The 19,144-nt window shown below is 41.4% G+C and overlaps 2 protein-coding genes across 3 annotated transcripts; both read left to right on the top strand.

The window, feature by feature from the left end:
• Positions 1-27: 27 nt before the first annotated feature.
• On the top strand, positions 28-9,536 carry LOC125009736. Of its 2 annotated transcripts, none has more exons than XM_047587910.1 (9): positions 28-174; positions 2,247-2,324; positions 3,254-3,292; positions 3,393-3,659; positions 4,791-5,084; positions 5,245-5,502; positions 5,591-5,623; positions 5,945-6,026; positions 7,492-9,536. In XM_047587910.1, the coding sequence occupies exons 2-9, from the start codon at positions 2,294-2,296 to the stop codon at positions 7,631-7,633; spliced, it is 1,146 nt and encodes a 381-aa protein (XP_047443866.1). In that variant the 5' UTR covers positions 28-174; positions 2,247-2,293; the 3' UTR covers positions 7,634-9,536. The 2 variants fall into 2 exon arrangements, with proteins under 2 accessions (XP_047443866.1, XP_047443865.1); XM_047587909.1 differs by having other exon boundaries at positions 123-174; positions 1,973-2,324.
• Positions 9,537-12,249: 2,713 nt separating this feature from the next.
• rabggta (Rab geranylgeranyltransferase subunit alpha) lies at positions 12,250-19,144 on the top strand. Its single transcript, XM_047586834.1, has 17 exons — positions 12,250-12,387; positions 12,721-12,766; positions 12,910-13,020; positions 13,833-13,957; positions 14,062-14,249; positions 14,351-14,608; positions 14,741-14,824; positions 14,959-15,041; positions 15,630-15,725; positions 16,540-16,645; positions 16,747-16,798; positions 16,878-16,966; positions 17,095-17,183; positions 17,269-17,385; positions 17,488-17,601; positions 17,745-17,832; positions 18,510-19,144. The coding sequence occupies exons 2-17, from the start codon at positions 12,764-12,766 to the stop codon at positions 18,656-18,658; spliced, it is 1,752 nt and encodes a 583-aa protein (XP_047442790.1). The 5' UTR covers positions 12,250-12,387; positions 12,721-12,763; the 3' UTR covers positions 18,659-19,144.

Genomic DNA, 19,144 nt, shown 5'->3' with positions numbered 1-19,144 from the left:
ATGCTCTCTCTTCCATGCATTCCAACAGAGCATCCGACTGCCCGACGCGCTTCCTGGAAGAAGCCCTGTGGATGCTGAGGGGCTGGATGTTGGAGCGACGGGAGGCGGAGGGAGGGATGCTGAGGACGAGGAGGCGGGGATCGCTGGAGGATAATGAGGCGACTTTGGTTACCTGTAAGAGCAAAGAGCACCCCCGAGTTAGAAGTCCAAAGAACATACAACTAAAACACAAACCTAAAAAAAAAAAAAACGCACCAAAACTTTTCAAAGATTTCTCTCATGTGGCGTCTGCGTTTGGTACTCTGCCAGAGAATGTGTATGTGTGTGTGTGTAGCTCATCAAATATTATGATGAGCTGTGTACGTTTTCTAGCTGTGAGTCTGGATCTTATTTTGCTCACGCTACTAAAATCACTAAACTAAAATAACAACCAGGTCAACAGACACGCTGGTTTCTCTGGGGCCACTTGCACTTTGTGCTGAAGGTCAGTTTGTATGCAAACCTGTGAATCATGCCTAGTTAATGATTTTACCCCACTGTGGACTCTTGGGAAATCTCTCAGAAGCAAAATGATTGAAATAGTGACTACGATGACCCTCTCAGCGGATAAATTAACAGCAGGCTAACGAGACATTGCAGACGGCTGTTTAACTCAGATGGTAATACCACCAGTGACCACCAGATGGCTACAGATTTCTTAAGACACGGGCAGTGCCCGAGGATGCTACATCCTGATGTTGCCAATGTGTGTTAAGAGTTTGGCTCAAGAGAGTGATCATGAACTGATGGGTCGCCATTTATCAGCACAGTTCAGCAAATTTGATGCAAAGGCCACTACTTTAGGATTAATGGGAAATAAACTGACATTCGTCACAATTTTCTGATTCAGCGCACCACATTTCATTTTAGATGGAGCAAATCCAGAATAAAGAGCGGTGGCACTGGGGTTGAAAATGTGCAATTCATTTAAACATTTACAACCCAACTATTGGGCTATTATAATACATCAAGTGTGACTGCATAAGGCACAGGTTTAAATAACTTTTCCCACTTATATTGAAACTTTGCTGGTCTCTCAAGCAGCAAAAGGACCAATTACCCTTTCACTGCATTCAGACATTCATGAATATTTGCTCACTAGCACACCAGCCTTCCCAGCAATCTATAAACAGCAGGATACATATGGCAAAAGCATGTTTCAGAACAACTGGAGCCCGTTCAGTTCACATTACATTATGAGAGTCTATCAGAATGATCTGCACCAGACTGAAACTTGACTGAAAAGTACCACAGCTTGATGAAGACACAATGTCCGTCTCATCAGTCATAGGTGTATATACATGATACACCTATGACTGATGAGAACATCAGCACGTGATGAAAGGTCTGGAGTTAACTTAGAGTCAGTAGAATTCATCCTTTGGACACCGTGGATATCAATGCCACATATTATGGGAGCCGTCCCATAACCGTTGAGGTATTTCAGTTTGGACCAGAGTGCTGGACTGTGCTGCAGGCAGTCTAGAAACGAATGTGAGTAATAACTGGAGGGTGAGGTGTGGGGGGGGGACTCCTCTTATTTAATTAACCGAAACTTCATCTGACTGTTACCAACTGGATTACACTGAAGAAAATGAAATGCTCGCAAGAGAAAGAATAAGCATTCGTGTCAGCAAATACTTGAGAGAAGAGGAGGATATAAATAGAGCAAACAGAAGATAACAAAAGACACGAATGCCCTGAATGAGAAAATAAAAATATGGCAGTGCAGCATTGCTAGGAAGTACACAGCAGCGGCATCAATTGAGAAAGAACAGTGAAGAAATTAATAAATAAATACACTAACATTTGCAGCAACGTTGTGAGCTCACGTAGTCACAGCAGCAGAGAAACATTAAAACTGAGTGTACAGGTGACTTTCGATGGTAAACTAGTTATATTGTGGTATGTCTGCACTGTCTCTCTGTCGTAGCTGGAGTCTGGATTCAGTCCGACGGCTCCACTTGTTAACTTGTTGACAGAGGAAGGAAATGTCTCCACCAAGATGACCATCTCTCTCCGTGGTCTGCTGTGATAGTCAGCTGAAACTCCTCCTAAGCGTCACTGTTGCCCTCTGTGTCACAGCCTCCGAAATAAATCAGGCTCTGCAAAACCCACACAGGACCTCTGAGATATAGATCACTTTAAACGGTAGAAATCTCAAAATAATTTCACGCTCGTCTTTTTTCTTTTTTTTCCCCCCAAAGAACAAAGAAGCTGCACATCTAATTCTGGACATTCAACCTTCGGCGGAATGAATATCATCCTTATCTCCTCACTGCTGGGTGAGTCTCTTAGATAAAACCTGACCATCTGTCACACAGCTTCAGACAGGCCACCGCTGGGTGGACTCAACAAGAAATAGCTGGATTATTTTCACTCTGACTTTCTCCTGTTGGTGGACGAAACAATCTCCAAGTGCTTTAAGAAGCATTCCTATTCTGCTGTCAAAGCACTGCTGACGTAGACCCTGAGCTCTCTCATTCGATGCAGATATCAGTAGTATGGTATGCAGGGTTATAAATTTTACTAGGCTGTTAGCCTGCAGCTGGGAGTTTCAGTTGGCGCTAAATTAAAATGATGTGCACCAGCCAGAATGTGAATAGGGCTAATGGAAATGATTTGGACAGGGCTGCCAAATTACTGGCTTCGAAACTATATGATTGGAGTAGCACTGTGTTACACTGCTACGCTGTATGTGTGTGTGTGTGCATGAGATGTCTTAAGAGGAAAATGCAGCAAATGTGTGTACATTCCTTCCGTTCCCATGAGGATGATAATGTCTAAACAGTCTCATTAAAGAATAGGAAGCTCTGCTCTGCGTCACACTCACACACTGGCAGTAATGTGACTGCGTGTATTGGGTACAAAATGTGTCTCAGATGGTCTTCAAAGCGGCGTCTTAGCAGAGCGGGGGGCCGTTAAGTCTTATAGACACAGACACGCAGCCCGCAGAGAAGAACTTCTTTGTTCTTTATGTTTTTTTATTGTCTCGATTACATAATACAAAAATCGGCAGCGGACCATGACTGGCTATCTGGCACGCCAGCATGCGGGACAAATCCTCAGGGTATACATTGTAGTACTGATTGGCAGAGCAGACAGCAGAGGAAGGGCACTGTACCCAAACTGTCATCGATGTGGCAGGAACAAGCTGTGGTGGAATATGAGGAGATGAGCTTGTTTGTGTAAAAACTGTTTCTCTGTATTACAGACGTAGCCGCGTTGGTTCTCCAAGTTGCTGCACTTGAAGGTAGAGAAGATGATGAAAACAATACGATAACATGCAGGTCTCTCGCGTGCACCTTGGCAAGCACGAAAAAGAACTTGACTGCTTTCCTCTGCTCCTGCAGAGCCCCGGGATCCTGTTGTGTCCGCGCGGACTCCGGGGTCGAACATTTACCTGGGAGAGTGCGTGTGGCTGCGGTGCGTAGTGGAGTCAAATTCCACTTTTAAGTACAGCTACCAGTGGCACAGGGAAAAACTGCACAGTGCCGCTTCCCCCAACCCCACTGGAGTAACAAGGGAAGATGCGGGCAACTACCGGTGCAGAGCAGAGCCTAAGGAAAGCAACACCAGCGTGGTGCTCAACGGCAAGATGACCTCGCTCATTGTGTCAGGTGGGCAGCAGCAGCAGCTAAAAGGTCTGCAGCGTGGCATCAGGTTTCTCCTGTACGCACACAACGGACAAGGGAGGGTCAAGGCTGTGTGGTCAAAGATTGGTTTCTAATATCTGTGGTTACTTGTATAATTACAAAAAAATTAAAAGGCCATTCAAGTCACACTCTATTTTGCATGGTGGCTGATACAAAACTGTCAACTATCAACTCCTGGATCGACTAATTCTCAGTTTCTTATCCTGAGTTTTAATGTCTCTGATCACAAATATAACAATATAAACACTCAAATGAATATTACCACAAAAAACAGAATTGCTGCCTTGCAACAACTCCCGTTCAAGTTCACATAAATTCAATACAAGGTATTTTTCAGGAGTACTTATAACCAGGAAGAAGCTTACAGTATATAGGCATTTGTGATTCCAGAAAATAATTTCTCACAGAAACATGCTGTGTTCACTTAACAGATTCATTTTACAGGTGACTGGTGGTGCAATGGCGTTCGCCTGACGCACAAATGCATTGATTGTTAAAAGCGTGTTTCGTGACTAATCAGTTCATGTTTATACCGCATTTGCACAGAGTTCCTAAAGGCTTTTCCTATTGTATCTAAGATGATAATGAGTGATGGTCAAAACCCAACCAAGATGAGCAATGTACATGTGCTCGACACAAGCTTGTTCTAATCATGTAGACAGACAGACAGATATAAACTATATAAAATATAAACAAGTGGAAAATAAAAGATAAGTTACGTACCATTATATATACAGTTGTACGTGGTATTTGTTTACCATGTCGGTAGTTTGGCCTGTTAACAAGCTACCATTTGACCTGGTGGTGAAAAACTGAGGAGTGAGGAGGCCACTTGAGTTAATAAAGCTGAATGTGGTTTTGAATCTTTTACATTGAACCATCAGCCACCTTTGTCCCTCTAGTGGTGTTGCAGAGGTGTGAGCATCTGTGTAATTGTGTGATAATTGTAATGGATTTTACTGAACAACTATGTAGCTTCATTGGCTGCGAGTCACCTGTCACACCTAGTGCAGCAGTGTTCTACGGATTAAAAAATGCCAACATGCTACGATCTGTCAGCTGATTATCCTCTTCTTTTGCCCCCCTGTCCTCCAGAGCTGACACCTCCTTCACTGACTCTGACTCGCAGCCACACACAGACCTTCAAAGACAAGCATTTTGTGCAGTGCCCCGTATCTAAGCCTAACTCCACAGGCTCGAAGCTGAAACACTTCTCTCCAAGCCATTCAAATAGAACCACTGTCTCCCGAACTGACGTTTGTCCGCCACTCGAGGGTGTCGTCACTGCAAACAAGTCGTGTGTCTTCACTGCTGCCAGTGTTAACGGTGGACTGTACTGGTGTGAGGGCGCCAAGGGCTGCACCCGCACAGTCAATGTCACAGTGAGCGGTGAGTTTTATTTAGCAGTGATCTTAAAGATGTTAGAGAAACTGTGGGAGAGAAAACTAAAACGTATTCCAGACAGGTGTGTTGTATGAGTGACTGTATTTACAGTCAACGAATGTGGTAATAAGAAGGAGTTAATCATGTCTATTATATTTAATCACAGGTGAGAAAGTCATCTTGAAGATTCCAGCCTACCCAGTAACTGCGGGCAACACAGTGGTCTTGCACTGTCTGAATCAGACAGGCAACCACAGCAAAATATCGTTCTTTAAAGATGGAGAATTGGTCACTTTAAATTCTTCCACTTCAGACGGACTCTCAATGACTATTGAGAATGTCACAAAGGAAGATGAAGGTTTCTATAAGTGTGCTTCTTCGGATGGAAAGATAGAGAGTCCAGAGAGCTGGTTATCAGTGCGAGGTCAGCTCTGTGGCTTTATTGCGTTTGGCAATATTCATCCTACTGCTTCATAATATCAGTCAAAAATGATCATTGTTATTTCTTTCAGGCAGCCTCAGATCAACAGATGCCTCCTCTAATGGTAAAATTATGTTTTGTTTTGTTTTTTGTTGAAACATTGTGAGTCTCTAATTCATTATATAACACGGGCTTTACATTACATATGTCTTATTTGAAAATGGTACCAGGATCATCCCCAGCAAATCTCCCTTTTCCTATATATGCCTCTTGAGATATATGAGGTTTCTTGTTGAATTTTAGCTCTTTGCTTCATCTTTTGTTTTGAATCTGACTACTGCGAAACACACTGACAGGTTTTTTTTGCAGCAAGTGATGAAAAAGTAATTTCTGGTACAAGCCTGTCACTGTAATTTCCACAAATATTATCTGTTCTTGTCATAAGGCTCCTGGAAATGGATCATTGTGCCATGCGTGGTTCTTCTGTTTCTCATTCCTCTTACAGTTTGGCTAGTTCATCGTTACAGGTGAGTAATGGTACCTCTCCAGTGACATTTAGTGACATAAGACTACAGGGATTAGTCCGTTTACAAGTGGTGCAATACATGAAAATTCTTGAGTTGCTTCCAGGTGTGGCATTTGCATTTAGAAGCTGTTGCTGTGAACCCACAGCATGTAGTCAAAGGAGATCTTGTGAAAGTGAAACAGACCATCCTTAGGTTGAATCCATCAGAGAGATAGCGGAGTGGTCAAATCAAGTTTGGGAATCCCAAAAGGCCTGAATGTCCATAGAAAATAGTGGTGGATGATCACAGGATCCTTTCCACGGTGAAGAAAACCCCTTAACAACGTCCACCAAAATCAAGATCACTCTACAAAAACTAGGTGTATCAGTATCTAACAACATATTTCATGAGAGCCAATACAGAGGGTTCACCACAAAGTGCAAACCAACAATCAGCCTCAAAAATAGCAAGGCTAGACTAGAGTTTGCCAAAAAAAACAAAACAAAAAAAAAACATCTAGAACAGTATTCTTTGGACAAATGAAGATCAACCTGTCCCAGAATGATGGGAAGAAGAAAGTATGCAGAAGGCTTGGAACAGCTCATGATCCAAAGCACTTCCAATGGCACCAATGGGTTTATTGATGATGTGAAAGAAGCAGCCAAATGAATTCTAAAACACACAGAGATATACTTTCTGCTATGATTCAGACAAATGCACCAAAGGCTATTGGATGGAGCTTCACAACAAAAAAAGATGTATAGTGACACAAAGCCTACAGCAGAAGGAACCCAGGAGGTTTTTTAAGGCAAAAAGAGTGGAGTGAATCACAAGACCTCAATTCAGTTGTGCTGCATTTTACTTATTTAAGACAAAACTTAAGGCAGAAAGACTAACAAACAAGCATCAACTGAAGACAGCTGCATTAAAGGTCTGGGAAAGCATCACAAAGGAGGAAACCCAGCGTTTGGTGATATCCACGGGCACTAGACTCAATTCTAAACCAAGTATTACAAATTTTTACTCATGGTCTCCTTATTCTGTCCAATTACTTCTGAGCACCTGAAATGAGGAGACTTTTTATACAAATTGTTGCAATTCCTAAACTTTTCACAACATATTTTTGTTCAACCTTTCGAATTAAACCTGACAATCTGCACTTTCATTGCATCTCTTGTTTCATTTCATCTCCAACGTAGCGGCATGCAAAACCCAAATCATTTCGTCAGTGTCTAGATATATATGTCCTATCTGCACCTGCCCCTGCAAACACAATTAAATAAAGTGTGTAAAAATTGGTAAATATAAGCCATGAGAACAACAGCTCTCAATATTTTCTCAAGAAATGGAACCAAATACAGAGAAAATGGCCAACAATGGAGTCCAGGCATTATCAGGTCTACATACAGTGTTGTTGTATTTTGTGTACTGTGGCTCAGAATTCGACAACAAAATGCTCCACTGATAATGGTTTGTGTGTTTGCAGGCACAAGATGTTTCATACTAAAAGCTGGGAATTGTCTAAAGAGGACATACCAGCAGTGGCACTTCCCGTAACCAAGCAGGATGTGACAGAAGTACAGTGGGACTTGTCTTGGATGGAGATGTCCAATCTGCTGGACAAATAGACGGATCTTGGTACTTTGAGGATCACTCTCCTCTGAAGCTTACACAAACGTGTACAAACTGAGATGCTTCTAACACAATTTAAGAGCCCTTTTCTTTTCAAATGTTAGCAGAGAGTAACATCTAGTCTTGCCCTGTGTTTTTTTTAAAACTTTACCCACATAACCTACCAGTGGTTTGTAAATAATGTTTCTGTTTGCTGACACTGACATTGATGAATGCGTTTCATATTGAACCATTTTAAATTCTACTATATATGTGAATAATAGTTAAACAATAGAACAGTTACAAATCTGGTTCAGTGATCTAACATACATTTATTCATATATTCATGATTTTATTGTCTATAGTACTATAAATTAATTCAGTGTTCAGTGCAGGCCTTTGCTGATATTCTACTAGGTTTTCAAATCAGTTTAATTCACTTTCTGGTTATACGTCTCAATGTCACTTCCCTTGATAATAATTTGAAAAGCACAGCCATCTGCTTTGCCATATGTCTTGAGGAGTCAAGACTCAGCTGAAACACGTATTTTATATCACACATTAGTTTCCCTGCTTGTTTGTTCTTAAGTTACTTGTGTTGTGTTGTGTTGTCTGATTACTATGGCACTTCACTGAACTCTTTTGTAAAGACGGGAGACAATTACAAAGAGGCAAAAAGGATGTCAGGATGACTGTAATGGCATGACTCACGCGTGAATATACGTTTGTACTTTAAATGAAGGGCATGATACAAAATAAACACATATGCAGTACATTTATGGGATTGATTGAATTCATTCACTGATTTCATTCAAGTAGAACGCCATAAAGAGATAGAAACAAATGTCCTCTTTTCTCATGATGTTCTAAATGCTGGTGGACTCAGTGACCACTAATCTTTAATCTTCTGAGTGAGCGCATCTGGGGGCACTCTGACAACAGTGATCAGGGTTTTAAATGTTCAGTCTGCCACATCATGTAGAAAAATGTTTTGGTATTATTTTTCCAAAGACATGTTCTCTACAAAGACGGCTGTTCCATTCTAGTGGGGAAAGGACAAATCTGCCATTTTACAAAGGTTTCAGTTTTGTCACATTCATCTGAAGAGGTTGCCTGGTACTGGTGTGACTAAAATGAATACAGCATTTGTTACGCTGCACTGCTGTTGCTTAAGACTTGACTCAGATGCAGAGAGAACAGGTTCAAAACATCAGTGTCACTTTTGACATTTGCTTTCATGTATTGCATATTGTACCATGAACTGAATATATGAGAATCTTTGCAGACAATGTCCCATTGTTGTTGGTTAGTCTCTGATTTAAAAATGTTGATTAGCCCAAAGCAAAATGTCAGTTGGTGCTCTAGTTTTTCAAATCTCTTACAAACATTTCCAAACTCTCTTTTGTGTGTTCATTTGGGAGTGAAGAAAATCAGCTAGAAATAAAAAATAAATAAATAAATAAATAAATAGTATAGGGCTTCTGTGTTAATACAACAAATACAATTCAGCACGACAAAGACAAGACAAAGAGACGATGTTAGTTTGAACTCTGCTACAACATAATAAATGAGCACAAGTTACATCTGCTGTACTTGTAATCAGTGCAGTTCATTAACTCCGCTGCAACTTAAGTCGAAATAATGTTCACACATGAACCAAAAATTATGTGACTTTCAGAAATTACACAACAAAGCCTTAATCTGTGCAGACCTTTCTTGTTCAGAGTGAGCTTTCATACGTTCAGGTTTAAAAGTCAGATGGCTTTGTTAGTCTGGAAGTTCTGATATGTGGCCTCTCTGCATGCAGTTTGAGATATTCAGACTGGAAGTATGCCTGAATACTTGTTTTTCTCAAAATATTTTTTACCTGGAGAGAGACTTAATTTGCTCTGAGCTCTGGAAGAAACTTGGCGAGGTATATTTTCTATTAATTGCAGCCCTAAAAAGACAAGACCACGAAAAAAAAGCAAAACGCAATCTTGGTATGTTAGTAAAAAGTCGCATGGTTTGACAAACCCTGGATCCACTGATTTAACACTTATTTGTATCAAAGATTTGATAGGTTGTGTGTGTGTATATACATATGTATATATATAAGCAGGTTCTACGACATGACTACAACAGGCTCAAAGCATTTGTCGTTTTTGTTGCAGTGATAGTCTGTTTCTGTTAGTCAGAGGTGAGGAGTCATTTTCATCTGATTTTGTTTTGTTCCTTGTTGCTTCTTGCAAAAAGATTTGTTTTGGTTCAGAGTCGTTCTAAAAATGTTGCACTATTTTGGTTTTGTCACAAGTCGCTGTTCTTCATCAGACCCTGTCTCAAAAATGAAAGAGATTAATCAAGTCAAAAATAACTCAAATCTAATCTAAAACTGCAGAGACGTCTAGTGTCACGGTCGTGTCACTCCGAGTTTGAACTGATGTATTGCATTCTGGAGGAAATTAGCTTTTCTCAGTTTATGAAATTTACCAAACAAATTTCATCCTGACAAACAGGATTATCAACAAGTCAAAAAAGACAGTTCCACAGAGAAAGGCGAGAAAGAATAACACTTGACAGACTTACTTATATGAGCACAGTCCTGGTATCTTTACACCAGAAAAATGTGGGGAAATACTTGCGTCATATATTCTATATAGTACTTAGTTAGAGGAACCTCCTGGACAAACGATAAACAATGTACGATGGGATCCTGAAAAATAGAACAGAGAAGAACAGAGATCAGACAAATATTAAAAACTACAAATGACAGATTGTGGTGGAGTATTATTTTCATGGATGACATCAATGAACAGTCACCTTAGACCTCCACAGAAACAGTACTCAGCACGGCAACGCAGAATATTTCCTCAGACATGGCAACCGTTAAGGAGTGAAAGAAGACAGAGAGAGGTGAGGTGAGAAAGAATAACACTTAATGGACATCCATAGTTACAACCTGCATTTTTCCCTGAGAAAATAGTAATTATAGTATATAGTATGTAATGCATAAAATTCTTCACTTTTAACTCCATGCCACATTTATGTTAATGAGCAGCACCACGTCCTGGCAAATCCTAAAATATATCTGCAAGATACGTTTACATTGTCTCTTGTGCAACTCTTTTTCATTTTTTTTGGTAGTCTAAAAGTCAAGGTGAAAATGAGAAACAAAGGAACAAAAGCCGTATCATCGGTCATGGTCAATTGTTTTCTGTTGACAGTTGTTGCGAGTAGATGTCCTCGACTTTAGTTTTCTATGTAGCCCTCTAATAATAATAATAATAATAACGACAATAATAATAATAATAAGAAGAAATAATTTCTCTGCCCAGTGGGCTACCACTTGCGTAGCGCCCGACGGAACTATGTGTAGTACATGACACCAAATGTTTCCAGGTCAAACAAGCAGAACTGTTGTTGCCATAGTATAGATAGAGGTAGCTCTTCTTGCCATCATGGCCCTCAGTGCCCCTGCTCCATCTTGGTTCACCAACCCTTCAACTCCATTATCATTAGGGTAGATTTGGTGGTAGGAACCAAAGTGTTTCTTTGCTATAAACTATGGGGAACCTCTAACTGTATTGCATTTTATGGAAATCAGTCACTGAGTCACAAAATGACAATGTTAAGACACTGACAAACAAGTGAAATGTTTATCATGTTCGCCATCTTATTTTAGCCTGTTAGCATGATGATTTTGGTAATCAATGCTAACAAAAAGCTTGTTGACACATTCTACTCATAGCCACAAATATTAATGGTACAGCCCCGAAAAAATGTCAGGGAACAAGTCATAAGGATTTCTCCTTTGGGACATTGAATAATTGTTTTTATAGTAATCCATTACACATTTATCACGTTTTTTCTCTGGATCAAAGTAGCCCAAAAAGCCCACCCCCAATAGATATTATGCTAACATTGCTAAAAATGCGACCAACCTCTCATCACCTCCACTATAAAGAGGAATTCAAGCTGTGTCAGAGAAACCACATTTTCACCACGTACATTATATGTTTATTTACTTTTTGGCCGTGAAAGAATTAATTGATCAATACCACTTTAATGTCCATTAAAATTGTCAGATTCACGTAACAACCTCATAGGCTCATAGCCTCAAAGTTGCAGTGATATTTCTATGTGAAAGTCCACTCACGTGGACAGAAATTTGCTGCTGAGTTTTGAAAATATTCGTTTTAGCTGTTGCGTAATATTAAGGCACACATACTGTGACAAGCTAACAAAATGTGTTAGTCTAATTTTAGGCTTCCTTGTGCGGGTGCATACATGCTTACACAGGCCTGTCCTGTATTAAGATGAATACAGACAAATTTCACATTTGGAATACTTTTAAACGAACATTTGCATGATTTATTGCCATAATTATATACTAATAATACGCAAAGTGCTAGACCATTTTTTTCTTTAGCTAATTGGCTTACATTTACACTTACCTGTTTATTGGACGTGTATCTCTGTTGCTGGTTGTGTGAATTTAAAATTGTACCATTACTACAAACGACCGTAAAAATAAAAACTTAATACATAGGTCAACGTGTCACCAAACACTCCCAAACTGTGCTCCAAATCAGTGACTGCATGTGTCTTCGCTGCATTTTGCCGTTGTCTCCACCAGAGAGCAACAAAGCACCGCGAGTGAGAGAAAAGACTTTCGGTGACGCAATATTCATGAGACGGAAGTAAAGAATTGTAGTCGTTAGGAATCCTGATAGTGACATGACAAATAAAACTGCATTCTGAAAAACGTCAACCACCCCAAGAAGAAACACAGGTGGGTTTTTTATAGGGCAAATAATGCAGCTTTAGCGCAAAGCCGTAACGGAAATAAATGTTGTGCCTGTGGTTACTGTTTATCTGTGGTTCCATCAGCTGTGAATGAGCTGAGTCCAGTGTTTATTGACAACGGGGCTAATCAGCAAGCTAACTTCAGACGCGGGGCTGTTTGCATGCAGTGTTTTTAATTTCTCTGACGGTTTTGTATCTGTACACTGAGCGCTCATGATACTGGGTTATCTGACTTCCGTGTCAGTCTGTCAGCCCCTTGTGCTTGTGTGTCATGTGAGCGTCACTCGGGCCTAACAATGACTGTCTCCTCATGTACCAGTATAAACAGATTTTAGAAGAAGCCTCCTCCAGAAACTGCAAGGATGGTAAGAGATTTGTGCATTTCCTATTTTCTTTTGAAATGTGTGCATATTCACTGCAGTGATATAGTATACACAATGAGATGAAATAATCAGTTAATTATACTAACATTTTTTTCTTGCCTCCCAATCTTCCTTGTCTTTGACAGCATGGCCGAATTAAGTTGAAATCCACAGCCCAGCAGGAGGAGGAGAAGAGAAAGGAGCGAGAGAAGAAGCTGAAGATATACGTGGCTGCACGCGATGCCTGCTTTTCTAAGGTCTTTTGGAAAATCATATTGCACAGCGTTTTAACAAATCCCTTGAAAACACAAAATCAGTAATAATTTCTTCTTACTATTAAATATGACCCATTTAGCAACTGTTGGACTGGATTCACTACAATAATAACAACAACAACAACAATAATAAGAACAATGCATCAGTTTTGTATGGCATTAAGTGGGCACCTCCCTTAACGAAACATTGGTGAAAGGAGGTGCCCACCTGAACACCCCAACGATGTGCCACACGGGACTGTAACACCTAATCCTGTGAATGGTGCTTTATTATAGACACTCAAAGGCGCTTTACATTGAATGCATTAGTCATTCGCTCACATAGTCACACCCAGTGTGAACTCCACTGGGAGCAAGGCCGGTTAAGTGTCTTGCCCAAGGACACAACCGACAGAATAGGGATAGGGATGGGCACAGTTATCGGACGACCGCTCCACCTCCTGAGCTGCTGTCGCAATGAGCACAGGCACTGGGGTTCATTTTGAGTGAAACTCTAAGCGAATATATATATCAATTTTCAGTTGAAAATAGTTTTCAACAATAGTTTCCTTTTTCTGATTAATATTTGTTTTGTTTTTTTTTTTTGTTTTTTTTTTTCTTTTAATATTTGTTAAAAGCTGTTAAAACCCAGACTCGGAGTAGGACCGTTACATTACTGCCAAATGAATAGTTTCGCTTCGTGCGCTTTAACTCCGTCAGTGCTCATTTCTCTCATGTCTTTCTCGTGCTTCTTTTTTGCCTACCTGCCACTGTATGTATTCGTCTCAACCTGCTTACTCTCTCCTGTATAAAAGAGAAAGGAGGGCGTCTGGGATGAAGAGGCTCTCCAGCTGACCCAGCAGCTTCTGTCATCCAACCCTGACTTTGCAACCCTCTGGAACTACAGAAGAGAAATCCTAATGCACCTGGAAACTGTGAAGTGAGATCATTTTCTTATTTACCCGTTCATACATTCACATTGGTCAGTCATCTTGAGATGTGACAATGAGGACGGCCGCTTTGTTTCTTGGTGCCGTTCTTCAGAGACGAGGATGAAGTTCAGAAGGTTTATGAGGCCGAGCTGTTGTTTCTGGAGTCTTGCCTGAAGGTCAACCCAAAGTCCTACGGCAGCTGGCACCACCGAGGATGGGTTTCGGCCCGTCTGCCCCGCCCAGACTGGGCCAGAGAGCTGAGCCTGTGTGATCGCTGCTTGAGCCTGGACGACCGCAACTGTGAGTAGAAGAAGGAAGCAGCACGATACTGAAACTGTATTCAGTGTGTCACTGCACCTTGTTCACCCCTTCCTCATGGCGCATTGTCCCATCTCGGTCAGTCCATTGTTGGGATTATCGTCGCATGGTGGTGAAGATGTCCGGCGTGCCTGTGGCTAAGGAGCTGGAGTTTACCGATCGTCTTATTGGCTCCAACTTTTCCAACTACTCCAGCTGGCACTACCGCAGCACCTTGCTGCCACTGCTCCACCCGGAGTCTCCCGAGCCCCCCTCACCACGCCGCGAGTCTCTGCAGTCATCCCCCCCACCTTCTCCTCAAACCCACTCCCATCGTGTCTGTGAGGAGCAGCTTCTTAAAGGTAAACTCAGCGACTGTGGCCTGCAACTCCTAAGGGTGACGGACAAAAAACAGTCTGAGTATTAATTATACATAGTACTACTTTGCAAGTGGAATTCATCAAACTGTGTTTGTTTTTGTTTTTTTGTTTCAGAGTATGAGCTTGTACAAAATGCTTTCTTCACTGACCCCAATGATCAGAGTGCATGGTTTTACTATCGCTGGTTATTAGGCAGAGGTATGTTCACCTGTAACTGTGTCTTTGCTTTTGTAAGTACGTTCCCATTTATCTGTGCTTGAAAATATGTCCAGTACATTGTTAGTCATCAAACGCGAGTGCCACACCTCTGACGTCTTTGTCTCCTTTAACAGCGGAGCGTGAAGAGATGATAAGCTGTGTTTATGTCAGTCGAGAAGAAGAGACGGTGGCTGTTGCCTTCTCTCGGCCTGTCAATGTTAGTACATTCCTTCGTTTGCAACCTATTGTTTGGCTGCTATTGATCTGTATTTTTGGAAGCTTAATGCTTACTCTTACAAACCAAATGACTGAATGCAACCAGAACAGTTTGTCCACACCAAAGAATCTGCTTGTAATGCTGTCAATGGTCAGAACGTGACACGGAAAAGTGCTAACATCTGTAGCATTACAGTGTTTCTTCTTGTCCTTTGTTCTCTTTGAAGTATTTTTTATCATATTATTTTAAAAGCGTAAGATATTTTTTCGGTCTAAATTTATGGCGGGAATGTGAAAAAAAGTGAACTCAGTACTAGGAAATTTGCGCAACCGCCTGGTTAAGAAAACTAATGACGCCATCATGTAGTAGGACTCTTACGTCCGTGAAGGTTCTCAGTCATCCACGTCATTCTTTATCATGAAACAATGCTAAAAACAAACACAAACAGGCTTCGCTGAGTTTTCGTGAAGATATTTCATCAAATACCCACGAACATTGACAACTCACATTCCACATTACTGAGCTGTAACTGGAGGAATTGGTTTTGATAATTTTTCCCTTTTCTCTACCCTGCGTTGTCCCTGTCAGGCGCAGTCAGTCGGCCTGTTCCTGGTCCTCGATGGTCAGCCCCAGAGAGTGGAGTGGAGGAGTGTCCATCCGCGCTTCAAACACAGTCCCGTCTGGGTATCCTTTTCCTTCGTGACTCAACTGGCAACTTGCTCCCCAAAGGTCGATAGAGACCGTCGCTCTGTGCGGCCAGTCACACAGGGCACACGTTGAACATTTTTTTTTCTCATCATTGTTTGCACAGTGAATGCTGATAAGGTGGTGTGGTATGTGTATCAGGGCGGCAGAAAGTTTCATCATGACGCGTTGATCGCTTGTTTAAAGTGGAATGTTATTATTGCCCTTCCCAGTCTGTCGCTTCATATTATACATTTTTTAACTGTTGAATGGGGACAGTGGCACGGGACACATGACACCAGGTCTAATTAATCATACAAGCATTTCTTTGTTGGTTGTAATTTCCAGGCCACAGCTGTGCACAGTTCAAAATAACATGGAATAGCAAGGGTAATATTTTTTTGATAGACACTTGTATCCCACAGTTCTCTTTAAGGGTTCTTAAGCATTTGACATAATCTTCAGCAATCATGGAAGTTATTCTGTTGACATCCACTCTTAAAATGTAATCTGTGTCCGCTGTTCATATCTGTATTTAGTTAAACATAGTTCAATTAGTTGTTTGTTTTAATGATTTTTATTACAAATTTCTGTTAAAGCCTAGGCTGTCTAGTCTAACTTAGCATGTCATATTTTACTCATCTACACTTACAGTCCGTTGTATTGACATGTGCCTTGGCATACGCAGACCCAGTGTCAGGCAGCAGGTTTGTCTTAAATCATGCTAATTTATACTCAAATCAAAACACTTCCTATTCATGTGTGGAATAAACATTCCACATTTTGTCCCTTTCCAACCTTAACTGTGGCTCAGATCTGCGATCTCCCACCTGGAACTATCAGTGACATCAGCAATGAGCACAATCTGACTGTGCACTGGACCGAAAAACACACCCACAGAGACTGTGCTCTTTACACAGGTGATAAACGCCGCACATCTTCATGTTCTCGTCTCTCGGGGACTAGATCATGAATTTATCTTTCCTCAAACTTCATTAAACTGGACTTTTAACTCCCAAAGGTCGGACTGAGAGTTGGTGCAGGGACAGTGCTACTGATCAGGAACTGTTCAGGTACGTCTTTAGCAAAGTTGCCACACATCTTCGTTTTGTTTTTTTTGGAATAAGAACGGAGTGCGCCGTTTTTCTGTAGGAGTGAACTGTCAGTGGAGAAGACGTCAGTGTTACAGTCGGAGCTGCAATCAGTCAACCAGCTACAAGAATTGGAGCCACTCAATAAATGTAAATGCGTTCAAAATGTTTACATTGGAGAAAAATGACCCACTTCACATAAAACCACATGGTTATAATGTTAGCTTCTGGTCACAGCGTTTCTATGTCACCACTGGCGTTTTTCTTTGCCTTGACAGGGTGTCTACTGACCATTATCCTCCTGATGAGGGCACTAGACCCTCTTGGATATGAAAAGGAGACACTTGCTCATTTCCAAACACTCAAAGTGAGTATTAACCATACGCCTTGAAGTCTGTGACAAGAAACAGATTTGTCCACAGATCACTGACTGAAAGCTCTTGCTCCGCTAGGACGTGGATTCCATGCGCTCTGCTTATTACAGTGACCTGTGCAGCAAGTTTATGATTGAAAACACAATCCTGAAAATGGAGTACGCCGAAGTGCGCGTCTTCAGCATTTCTGACAAGGTTGGTTTGGAGTCGCCACAAGACACAAGTCATGAAGCCTGGAACATTTGTTTGGTGATTAGGGAAGTGCTGAAAAATGACGTCTCCCTTTCTGGCCAACAGAACCTGACCACTTTATGCCACCTGGACCAGCTGCTATTGGTTACCCACATCAACCTGTCCTCCAACCAGCTGGAGCGGCTGCCTCCTCAGTTCGCTATGTTACAGTGTCTGGAGGTGATAAAGCCACGATTCAAATCTCTCTTCCGACGACATTTAGTTTCCCGTGTTTTGTGTTTTCTTCAATTGACAGATTAGAGGAGGACGGACATTTGTCGATTACTTTTCCTTACAATTAAATGTCTTCTTTACGCTTGCAGGTCTTGGAGGCTGATAATAACTCCATAGAAAACCTGGAAGGAGTGTATCACCTTCCCAGATTGGAGGAAGTTCTGTTGAAGAATAATAGTATCCTTAAATCCGCGCGTCATGATCCGTTGACATGTTTGTCCACTTTCTTTGTTTGTCCTTGATTGTCTCACTGTGTAATAATGATGTAAGAAATGAGTGAATCAGCTCTGAGTGTCTCAGTGTTGTGAAACACACCCAGTAAAGAGTGGGATGCATTTGACAGTGAGTGATGTAAAAGGCCCGCTGCACACGAGGGCGGCTTATACGACATTTAGAAAAATTTCTCTCGTAACGAGACATTTGAGATCAATGCATGAATGATTTATTTTACCTGAAACTCAAGCGACAGAGTAAAATAAAAACAATATTTTCACAGAACAAACACCTTGATTAAGAAGAGAAGTGACACATCCCTGTCTCTGATTCCTTCATGGTCACTTCCTCTGCAACACAGGAGTTAATGAGGTTTGCAGGTCGTGGCACAAAGGCTGCCTTCAAGGTTTATTTCCACGGTTTATTTTATTTCTCTTGTAGTGAAAGTTAAAATTCAGTTGTAGGGCTTCATGTTTTATATTTAGAGAAACAAATTCGTGTCCCAGTGTCGCATTTGACATACGGTTCATGATTTCACACCCCTGTTGGGAATACGTGCGTCACATCTCTTGTTATTCATAGCTGCTGTTGTCACTCACCGTACCACAGAGGGTGAATTCTTCCTAAACCGAAACCCACAGAAATTTCGACCCTGGCGGATCTTCAGCCGTTGGCGTCCTGCCCCAAGCTGAAGCGCCTCGATCTCCGTGGCAACCCCGTCACTCAGACAGCCAACGTGGAGTCAGAATTAGCCGAGCTGCTGCCCACAGTCACAGACCTCCTGCTCTGATCTGACGGGGGCAGCAATCACTGTCTTTCACCTGTCCTTCGCCTTCTGTGTCATGTCTGTCGAGGAAGTGAGCAAGTGTTTTTTTTTTATTTGTTGGGTCTTGTGTCTCCTGTTTGTTCCACTTGTTTGGGAGAATGCCAATTACAGCAAGCCCTGAGGTCCTGGCTCTTGGCAGCATATTTAAGAACGCAACACCTTTAACAAAGAGAGTGTGTGTGTGTGTGTGTTTGTGGCGAGTGTGTAATAACCAACGGTGCATTTCATTCTTTGTGTGTGTGTACGTCCTCAAAACAAATAATTGCATGCAGAAACATTGATACTGGAGTAAACTCAATATGGATTGGCGTGCAGCAATGCTGGCTTGTTGCTTCTTTAACGGTTAAGATAGAAGAAAAGCTTAAACCTCATAATCATGACATTGCTCAGTTCTCATACACATTTTTTTTTAAAGCATTTAATAAATGACATTATACTGTTGCACAGTAA

This window comes from Mugil cephalus, chromosome 6 (genome assembly GCF_022458985.1).
Source record: "Mugil cephalus isolate CIBA_MC_2020 chromosome 6, CIBA_Mcephalus_1.1, whole genome shotgun sequence".
Classification (NCBI taxonomy): Eukaryota; Metazoa; Chordata; class Actinopteri; order Mugiliformes; family Mugilidae; genus Mugil; species Mugil cephalus.
The sequence above is the reverse complement of the archived record's forward strand: the minus strand, read 5'-3'. Positions and strand labels throughout refer to the sequence as shown.

Bases quoted from the DNA above. Each gene is read 5' to 3' on its own strand.
- LOC125009736 (XM_047587910.1), top strand. From the start codon at position 2,294: ATGAATATCATCCTTATCTCCTCACTGCTGG. The intron at 3,293-3,392 runs GTAGAGAAGATG...CTGCTCCTGCAG, and splicing joins CCAAGTTGCTGCACTTGAAG to AGCCCCGGGATCCTGTTGTG. The intron at 5,085-5,244 runs GTGAGTTTTATT...ATTTAATCACAG, and splicing joins AGTCAATGTCACAGTGAGCG to GTGAGAAAGTCATCTTGAAG.
- rabggta (XM_047586834.1), top strand. The intron at 13,958-14,061 runs GTGAGATCATTT...GCCGTTCTTCAG, and splicing joins ATGCACCTGGAAACTGTGAA to AGACGAGGATGAAGTTCAGA. The intron at 14,825-14,958 runs GTATGTTCACCT...CTCCTTTAACAG, and splicing joins TCGCTGGTTATTAGGCAGAG to CGGAGCGTGAAGAGATGATA.